We start from the raw sequence: 10,472 nt of genomic DNA, 5'->3' as shown, positions 1-10,472 counted from the left end.
GAGGAGATAACTTTTAGATCAGTTATTCTGGTGTAACAAGTGTGATTGAAACTATTGAGGTTTCTAGCTAAATTTAACGAGGCTATCAGTTGAGTATTTGGGGAATTTTTTGGTTATTCATTTTGTATATTTGTTGATATTTTGTTTTGGGGAAAACTTTTATATTCTAGTTGCCAAATTCGTTTATGTAAATAAACCAGGGCATTAACCCTTTGTTTGCTAAACTAAAAACTATCTCTGGGTCTCATTATTTTAAATATTTTATTGTCAAAAGGTTTTACAACTTATTAGAAACTTATTAGGTGCACCTTCGTGGTATCCACCTGAACTACACCGAACCCAAGCACCCCCCATTCTCATGTAAGTAACGCTCAGAGTGGCTGTACGGGTGCTACATAAATAAAATGGAGGCACCGCTGGGATAAATTTAGTTCCAAAGTAGTTTTAAATCAGATTTAACTTTAGTTTGACCCAGAGATTTAAATAGTTTGTTTAAAAAATTGTTTCGAACCAAAAGCTGGCTAGCCGTTAAAATACATGTAAAACCATATTAAAGAGAATCTATGGTGAAGATTTTAACACTACAAAAGTAGAGTTCTACTAAGCATTGTAAGTAAAGAAAACGTAAATTAAGCTTTATTTGTGTTAAAATACAACTAAAACCTACCAAATTTAGTGCTGACAAGTGATCACTGTAAGCGCACAACCCGTGGGGATGGCTCAGTTGAAGAACTGGTGTTTTGGAGAAGGCATAGACCCGGTGAAAGCCTTGCTAGTTAAAGATGTACCTCCGGAAACTGAAGTTGGTTTCATTGAAGAAACAATACAGACTATAAAAGCACTTGGGAGAGTCAAGGTGAGAGGAAGAATGTATGATCCACAGTCTCAAAGTTTGACCGTGCTATGTGAGTGCAGGGAGAAGGTGAATACAGACGCCATTCCTCTTGATGTTGTTCCGGAGGGGTTTGCTATGACCTGGAGAATCTTTGGACCTTCTAGACAGGATGAGGAACCCCAAGCTCAGGCCGCCTGTGATGGTCAAAATGTGCCGCTGCCAGATTCCAGTCTTCTCTCCCCACTTCAAGCATCCACTCCTGAAGCTATCATTCGAGCAGTTGGTGAGGTCCTGCAAATGACAAGCAAGCCCACACACGGTGACAACAATCTTTACAGAAGACTGCGCACTTTCTCAGGGGTCATGCCCACACCCCTGGGAGAAGAACAGTTGGAAAACTGGGTTGAACAAGCCAGACTTATGATTGAAGAATATGATCGCCCTGAAAGAGAAAAGAAAATGAGAATAATGGAAAGTGTAAAGGGTCCTGCACTCGAAATCCTCCAAGCTGTCCGTTTCAACAACCCATCTGCAACTTCTATGGACTACATTGACATTCTCTAGACCACCTTTGGCAACCCCGAGAGCGGTGAAGAACTTTACTTTGTCTTCAGAATGTTGTGTCAACACCCCAACGAGAAACTCTCTGAGTTCCTGAGACGCCTTGAGAGAGTCCTAAATAAAGTTGTCCAAAAGGGTGGACTCCAGTCATCGGCGGCAGACAAAGCACGTCTTGACCAACTCATTAAAGGGGCCATCAGGTCTGACATGATGATACTAAATCTCGGATTGAGAGACCGCCGAGACAGTCCTCCTACTTTTCTGGAGCTGATGAATGAGATACGCCTGGAGGAGGAGCATGAAGCTTCACGTCGCAGACTCCATCCACCCAAAGCCGTCTACGCCAAAAGTGCTACTGTTACCTCTGACACAGAGTTAAATGAGTTGAAAACCGAAATACACCAACTCCGAGCACAAGTAAGTGAACTCTCTACTCCCGCCGCCATGTCAAGTCACCTTTCGACGAGCACACTGCTTTCCGTCACTCCGGCGGCAGAGAACGCAGAAGACAAGAACGTGCAGGCTTTAAAGAAAGAGGTTGTCAAGCTCCGAAAGCAAGTCTCTGTCATGTCAGTCAAGCCAAAGTACAGTCTTGCTACTGAGCCCTGCCCACAAGAGACCCAGTCAAGACCCTGGCAGCCAAGACCTTCTACAGCTAGAGACCCAAGTGATTTCTTCTGCTATCGCTGCGGTGAAGACGGCCATTTTGCCAACAAGTGCACTTCTCCCGAGAACTATCCCAAAGTTATTCAGAAACTGCTGCAAGCTCAAAGAAAGTCCAAGCAGAACCGCCATTCTGATAATGAAACCAGAACCAAGACCACAAATACAAGTGTCAAGAGAAGTGCGGTAAACGTACAGAGCAACAGTTTGCCCGAGGGACTCGTGGGACCACCCTCCACTGCTCAAGTCAGGATCAATGGCAATCCCTGTACAGCGCTGATGGACAGTGGATCTCAAGTTACCATCATTTTTGACAGCTGGTATGCAAAACACCTGTCACACATCCAGTTAAACTCTGTGACCGGTCTAGCCATCTGGGGCCTAAGTGAGTCAGAGAGCAGTTACCCGTACAAAGGTTACATCCAGGTTGAGTTGGAGCTGCCACAAAAGTCTAAGTCCTACAAAGTATAGTCTGTCCCTGTCCTGGCACTGGTGTGCCCCGATCCACGTTGCTCCGAGACTATACCTGTCCTGATCGGCACAAAAGTCAGGGGGGTTCAGCCTTTCAAGTCCAGAGGAAAGAAAGAAGACCTGGAGAACGTCAACTCAGTCAAAATCCAAGTTCAAGAGAAAAGACACTTACCCGTTCATGCAGGGATGACCACAAAAGGCAACAAAGACTCACCTGTGGCTGAAGTTAAGTGGTCTGGGCCTGGTCCTCTCAGCATTCCTCCTGGCAGGGAATACGTTGCTATCTGCAAAGTTAAAGGAAAACAAGACATTGGAGACAGTATACTCATCATTGAACGAGCCCACTCACCTGCTCTTCCTCCAAGTGTACTTGTCCAGCCAACTGTGTTGTTCTCCAAGATGCTAGATCCAAACAACTTCCTGGTGCTCCTGCGTAATGAGTCTCTAAAGCAAACTGCCATTCCAATGGGCACCGTGATCGCTCACCTTCACGTCGTTGACATGGTGACAGATGCACCAAACCTTAAAGTCGACTCAGTTCCAGCTATGGATCCTTCTTTGTTTGATTTCAGTGAGTCACCCATCAGCAAAGAGTGGAAAGAGAGGTTGAGTCAAAAGCTGGCCAAACACCCTCAGGTGTTCTCTATTGAAGAATGGGATGTCGGTTTGGCTAAAGGGGTAGAACATCACATCCGTCTGAATGACAACACTCCCTTCAGAGAGAGATCTCGACGGATTGCCCCTGCTGATTTGGATGACCTTCGGCGTCACTTGCAAGGTTTGTTGGCGGCTGGGATTATACAAGAATCAAGTAGTCCATATGCTTCACCGATTGTCCTTGCACGTAAAAAGAATGGTCAACTTCGTATGTGCGTTGACTACCGCACCCTGAACCGGAGAACTACCCCAGATCAGTACACTGTACCACGTATCGACGACGCTCTCGATTGCTTGTCCGGCAGTAAGTGGTTTTCAGTGTTGGATTTGCGCAGTGGCTATTATCAAATCCCAATGGCAGAGGAGGACAAAGAAAAAACGGCTTTCATCTGTCCTTTGGGGTTCTTCCAATTTGAGCGGATGCCGCAGGGGATCACCGGGGCCCCTGCGACCTTCCAACGGCTCATGGAGAAGGCAGTCGGCGACATGCACATGCTTGAAGTCATAGTCTATCTAGATGACCTCATTGTTTTCGGTAAGACTCTGGGAGAGCATGAGCAAAGACTCCTTAAAGTCATCGCTCGTCTTGAAGAAGCTGGACTCAAGTTGTCCCTCGACAAGTGCCAGTTCTGTCACTCGCAAGTCACCTATGTCGGGCACATCGTCTCTGAGAACGGCATCGCCACAGACCCAGACAAAGTTGAAGCAGTGACGCGGTGGAAGCAGCCAACCGACCTTCCTTCTCTGCAGTCATTCCTGGGGTTCTGCGGCTACTACCGCAGGTTTATAAAAAACTACTCCATCATCGTCCGACCCCTTACAGAGCTGTGCAAAGGGTATCCTCCCACCCAAAAGAATCGAAAGTCTGCCTTTTCATCAGACAAGACCTACTATAAAGTCAATGAGCCTTTTGATGACCGGTGGGACCAGTCATGTTCAGAGGCATTCCAAAAGATCATCCACTGCCTCACAAACGCTCCAGTGCTGGCATTTTCCGACCCCACCAAGCCTTACATACTTCACATTGATGCCAGTTATCATGGGCTTGGCGCTGTACTCAACCAAGAGTACCCCGAGGGTTTGAGACCTGTGGCTTTCGCCAGTCGCAAGCTGAGTGCATCCGAAAATAACTATCCAGTGCACCAGCTCGAATTTTTGGCACTTAAGTGGGCAGTGGTAGACAAGTTCCACGACTACTTATATGGAGCACAGTTTACCGTGAGAACTGATAACAACCCCCTAACTTATATTCTCACGACTGCCAAACTCAATGCGACAGGTCACCGCTGGCTCTCAGCACTCGCCACGTACCAATTTACACTGCAGTACAGGCCTGGCAGCAGCAACATCGACGCCGATGCCCTGTCACGCAACCCTCTTCCAACCACAGAAGAAGGCTGGCAAAACGTACCGACTGAAAGTGTTCAAGCTCTGTGTAAGCAGATCAAGTGCTGTGAAACTCTGACAGAGTCCACAACTATTGCTGAGTCACTCGGAGTGTCACCTGATGGTATACCAGAGTGTTTCGTCTCCCCAGTTCGGCTGGATCTGGGATCTTTGAGTCAGCTCAGTCACAAAGACCTGGTCACCGCTCAAGATGTTGATTCCACTATCGCTCCAGTCAAACAGTCACTTCATGGTGGTCCATCATTCACCAGCCCCGACAATCCAACTTCTGTCCTGTTGAACAAAGAAGCAAGCAAGCTGTTCATTCAAAACAATCTGCTCTACAGAAAGGTTGAGAAACATGGAACTGAGGTAAAGCAGCTGGTACTGCCCAGAGAGTATGTCCCGATGGTCCTGAGATCTCTGCATGATGAGTCTGGTCACTTGGGCATGGACAAGACCATCGAACTTATCAGAAATCGGTTCTATTGGCCGAAGATGGGAGTTGAGGTTGAGCAGTACATCAAAAACTGCGGCAGATGCATCACTCGCAAAGCCCTTCCTCAGAGAGCTGCTCCCTTAAAACAGATCACCAGCCAAGGCCCTCTAGACCTCGTCTGTATCGATTTTCTGTCACTTGAGCCAGACTCCCAAGGTTTCGCCACCATCCTGGTAGTGACAGACCATTTTACTCGATACGCCCAAGCTTTTCCAGCCAAAGATCAGAAGGCGGTCACTGTTGCCAAGATACTGTGTGAGCGCTACTTTGTACACTACGGACTCCCTGCGCGCATACATTCGGATCAAGGCCGTGATTTTGAAAGCAAACTGATCCAAGACCTTCTGATGATGTTGGGTATACGTAAGTCAAGAACATCGCCTTACCACCCTCAGGGAGATCCGCAACCAGAAAGATTTAACCGTACACTATTGTCAATGCTTGGCACCCTTGATCCAAAGCAAAAACAAAAATGGAGTCAAAAGATCAGTCAGTTGGTCCACGCCTATAACTGTTCTCAAAACGATGCAACTGGTTATTCGCCCTACCTGCTAATGTTCGGCAGGGAAGCTCGCTTACCGGTAGACATCTGTTTTGGCGTGACTGAGGACAACCAAAAGACAAAGTCATACCTTCAGTATGTTGCTAAGCTCAAGCAAGATCTCCAAAGAGCAGGGTTCGAATTATGATTTCATCTTTGTGGGGGTCTCTTAAAAAAAAAAAAAAAAAAAGAGTAGCCTATGAGCAGGATAATAATAGTAGCTTAATAATGTAATATAAAAATATAAAAATTTGTAAATATAATACAAATTTAATAAAAAAAAAAGCGTTGGTAACACAATTCAATTTAAATAGTACATTTGGTTTAATTTGTCGTTTAATGAGGTCTAAGATGTTGTGAGTTGTAGAATTTTCACGTGAGTAAATAAATAGATCCGTCAAGTTTAAACGTGTACTTAAGTGGTCCAGTGGTAGAACTTTTGCCAAGCGTGTAGGAGGTTCTGGGTTCGAATCCGTACTCATATAGTTTTTTTTTTCTTTTTATCAAATCCGATTATGTTTATCAGTGGTTGTATATCAGGCAGAGACACGTTTGTGTGCATTTTGTTTTGTAATTTCACTGGAACGAATAGAGAGTCTCCACAACGGATTGAAGCGAGTGAAGACTGTGCGCGAGCCACAAACAAACACAGTATCCGCGCCACTGATCGCAGCGGCAACGAGCACTTTGATCACTTGATTTAAGCATAAGGATGTAGTGTGATGACGATCCGAGATCCCGTGAGATCCATGTGTTTGGCATCTTGTCCTATCTTTTAAGTCACGCTACAGTAGTCCGAAGGAAAAAGTGCTTTATTTGTAATTTAAAATAATGGTGCTGATGATTTTTAGAGACCCCCACAGGTGTATGATTTTACTGCTTTCATGGGAGCACATCCTCTCTCTATGGGAGCTCAGCTCCCACTGGCTCCCACGTAATTCGAACCCTGCCAAAGAGCCTACAGTCTTGCAACAGAATCGTCGGACAAGAACCACCAAAGAAACAAAAAAGCACACGACAAGCACGTCAAAGAACAAGTCCTTGACAAAGGCGACAGGGTGCTACTGAGAAACTTTGGGGTCACAGGCAAGCACAAATTGAAATGCAAGTGGCGATCCTCACCATATATTGTTATGGAGAAGCTACCCAACTTACCTGTCTACAAGATCAAGCCAGAGAGAGGCATGGGAGCAGAAAAGACTATTCATCATAATCACCTGTTACCCATTGGTTATCTGGTGAGACTCCCTGTTGACGAAAGGGAAGTGGGGCCACAACGAAGACCTGTGACCAGAGCATTTCAGCAAAATACAAAAGAACCGGTACAGACAAACAACCACGATGAAGACGTGTCCTCAGAGTTAGAGTACGACGAAGTATACCTGCCAAGACCCGTTGAGTTAGACTGGGACAAGTTGCTGACATGCCCAGAACTGTCCACAAAGCAATCCAAGCCAGTCGTCACTGAACCTGAAAGACAAGCTCACGACCCGGCAGAGATAGAGCCAGTGGTCAATGATCTGCCAAATCTGCCTCCCAACGCTGATCCAGAAGTCAACGTTCTAGAAGAGGGAGCAGACGTCAACCCCTATCCAGACACTCAAGCTGAGATTGAACAAGTTGAGCGTTCAAAAAGAGTCACCCGTCCAGTAGTCAAGCTGAGCTACGATGAACTTGGCAAGCCTTGTGAATACCCTGTGACAGTACTAAGCCATGGAGTGTTGGTGGGAAGTGGACTCTACGGAGATTCCAGAAGCCGTCTATGTCGAACTTTCTGGTGCCACCCCATGTCGTTGTGTTTCACTTGTTCAAATCTGGCCTCTACCCTTGACGTTAAAACTATTAGAGTACTCTAAGGTTTATTTTGATGAGGACATCAAAACTGTCTAGAAGGGGGAGGATGTAGCCCAGTGGTAAATTTGGGGTATTACAGTGTAGTGGAAACAGGGTAGGTTATGATTAATCTCTTAATCAAAAATGAGTCCCATGACTATTAAAAAAAAAAAAGTAAACGTTTATTTACTTTAAATAAATAATAGGAAGCACTGATTTATAAAGATCAATATTTGTGATTTTTATTTCATGACAGTGATTAAAATCAAAGTTTAAAGTTTATATTATTTAGCTAAATAATATTATCAGAGGTTTTATGCAGTAAGCATTTTATTACTCTATTTTTATTGTTTTCATGTTATTATTTTTAGAGCCCGACCGATATGGATTTTTGGGGGCCGATGCCGATATTAACTCGAAAAGAGCCGATTTATAAGCCGATATTTAGATTTTGAAAATAAACTGGATATTAGACCCATTTCCTATAAACTGCACTTACACAACATTCAAAATATCTGCCTGTTCTATGTATGTGGGCTGTATAAATACAACCTTAAGATATGAAAAGTCCTTTGAACAAAAAAACAACAACAACAACCAAATCAAAGTTACCAGTTTTAAAAGACTTGGTTCATAAATATAACCTTGAATAGGACTGGAGACAAATTCTGTTAAGTTCTGATAAATAACAACAACAATCTCTCTCTCTCTCTCTCTCTCTCTCTCTCTCTCTCTCTGCGTCTCACGCACGCACGCACCTCTCTCTCTCTCCCTCTCCCTCTCCGTCTCGCGCGTGCACACCTCTCTCTCTCTCGCTCGTTCTGCGTCTCGCGCGCACCTCTCTCTCTCTCTCTCTCTCTCTCTCTCAGCGTCTCGTGCGCGCACCTCTCTCTCTCTCTCTCTCTTTCTCTCTCTCAGCGTCTCGCGCGCACCTCTCTCTCTCTCTCTCGCTCGCTCACTCTGCGTCTCAAATTGTAAAAAAAAAAAAAAAAAAAAAAATCACTTGTTACAGTCGGTATAGAGCTGGTAAGTCCCGCCCCTTCCGCTAATCCCCCTGGACCTCAAAGTTGAAAAACCGTCAATGCAAGTGAATGGGAGAAAATAATTATTTTCTGGTCCCGTTTGAATTTTGCCATGAATGTGAACATATGTTGTCTGTGAATTTTTTATAGAACTTTTCGTGTAAAGAATGCTACAGTTTAGCGGGTAGAAGTTTGATACGGTTAGACTTTGTGTGAAAGCACTTTGTGGACTACAACTCTTCGCTGCTTTCGACGCGTTTGAAACGCCACCACCACTAGCACACGGCTCTAGCTCACGGATCCCGCTAAACATGACTGTGTCTTTGGTGCACTTCACCGCCTTCTTTCAGGGAGAGGACAAAATCGTTGAGGTTGGTGAAAACCACGGGTAAGTCAACTTTATGGGGTGACGTCACATAGGCGACATGTAGTCTTTCTCGTTATGTCTTTTCCACAACTGCTAGCCGACGAATCATACCATATACTGTCAAACTTGTAACATGAAAGATTATATAAAAAATTCACAGACAACATATGTTCACATTCATGGCACAATTCAAACGGGACCAGAAAATAATTATTTTCTCCCATTCACTTGCATTGACGGTTTTTCAACTTTGAGGTCCAGCGGGGTTTTACGGAAGGGGCGGGACTTACCAGCTCTATAGTGCATAAATCAGACCTTTCAGGCTATAGCGAACGCAAATAAGCCTTATGCCAACATTATTATTCGCCTACAACTAAATTGTCGCCATTAAATAAGAAAACTAAATAATTGTGTAGATGCATCACACATCTACACATGCTTTGTGTAACCCGACATTAGGCCGAAGTATTTTTTGCACACAGTGCCGCGACCAATTCTGCTTCCTCACTCCTTTATGACTGCCTGCACATTCACTGTCCTCGCGGCGGCTGCAACTTGCGCTCTCTAAAATTAGCTTATCAATGCATATCTAAATTCGCGCCTTTCTGTATCTTTGAAAAAAGAAACAAAAAAGATGCCGCAGCCAATGAGCAGCCGGCGGGGGCTGGCTGCAGCACGACTCAATCTCCACGGACAGTTTTTAATATTTTATCAGACAATATGTACTCAATATTTTGCTTAAGTGTAATTTTCGGGACAATTAAGGCCGGATTCGGGACAACAGCTCAGATTTCGGGACTGTCCCGAATTTTTCGGGACTTCTGGTCACCCTACCATGAACTCACTTAACCGTTGTTCTCTCTGCGTGACTCTGGCTGGATCAGCCATGCGATGTGTGGCGCATTATACAGGAGTGTTGTCAATTGGGACGTTGTATAGCGCCCTCTGGACGACAAACTATATATCGCAAACACACATAACATGGTTGAAGGCTGTTTCGTCCGTTTTTTTTTTTTTTTTTTTTTTTTTTTTTAAATCGGCCGTTATAAATGCCGATACCGATAGATTGGAAAATGCCTAATATCGGCCGATAATATCGGCCTGCCGATATATCGGTCGGGCTCTAATTATTTTTTATTGGTCATTTGGGTATTAACGCTGTATAGTCAGTGTTTGAGAAGGGATACACGTGACCGGAGGAGGAACCATGAGAGAGGGTGCGGGAAGTTTTTCTCTCTCTTCTCGTCGGACTGGGGATGAGCACAGGTCGCTGGCGCGTTTGAGAAAAAATTAGCCTAATGCTAGCAAGAGTGAGTAAAGCTGTTGAAACTGAACTGGGTGTTCAGATACGAGGATCGCAGACTCTGGGTGTTTTTTTTTAGCGAGAAACGAAGCTGGAGACCCGTCGGACGGAGCGGGAGAGAAGCAGCGGAAGCGTGATCGGGGGTAGCCGAGATAGCTATAGTTAGCCATGGTGTGCGCTCATGTTGGCGGACATGTTGGTGAATCGCGCTGCACGTGAGCATCCGGACCGAATTTCCACGCTCTCAATGTGTTGCAAGTGTTTGTTCAGCGCACTCAATGTTTTGCACGACCAACACAGGCCTGCAGCGTGTTTTTCCTTCGTTCAAAGCAGT

General features: G+C 45.0%; 2 protein-coding genes across 2 annotated transcripts; both read left to right on the top strand.

The window, feature by feature from the left end:
* Positions 1 to 715: 715 nt before the first annotated feature.
* Positions 716 to 1,399, top strand: LOC311293783 (paraneoplastic antigen Ma2-like; the record flags this gene model as incomplete). The annotated part of the gene is made up of 1 exon (XM_084414269.1): positions 716 to 1,399. One exon carries the CDS (start codon positions 716 to 718, stop codon positions 1,397 to 1,399), a length of 684 nt encoding a protein of 227 aa, XP_084270395.1.
* A 1,317-nt stretch (positions 1,400 to 2,716) lies between these two features.
* Positions 2,717 to 5,761, top strand: LOC311293782 (retrovirus-related Pol polyprotein from transposon 412; the record flags this gene model as incomplete). The annotated part of the gene is made up of 1 exon (XM_084414268.1): positions 2,717 to 5,761. One exon carries the CDS (start codon positions 2,717 to 2,719, stop codon positions 5,759 to 5,761), a length of 3,045 nt encoding a protein of 1,014 aa, XP_084270394.1.
* Between the last annotated feature and the right edge of the window lie 4,711 nt (positions 5,762 to 10,472).

This window comes from Rutilus rutilus (genome assembly GCF_951802725.1).
Source record: "Rutilus rutilus genome assembly, chromosome: 7".
Classification (NCBI taxonomy): Eukaryota; Metazoa; Chordata; class Actinopteri; order Cypriniformes; family Leuciscidae; genus Rutilus; species Rutilus rutilus.
Note: the sequence above shows the minus strand (reverse complement) of the source record. Positions and strands in the feature narration are given on the sequence as shown.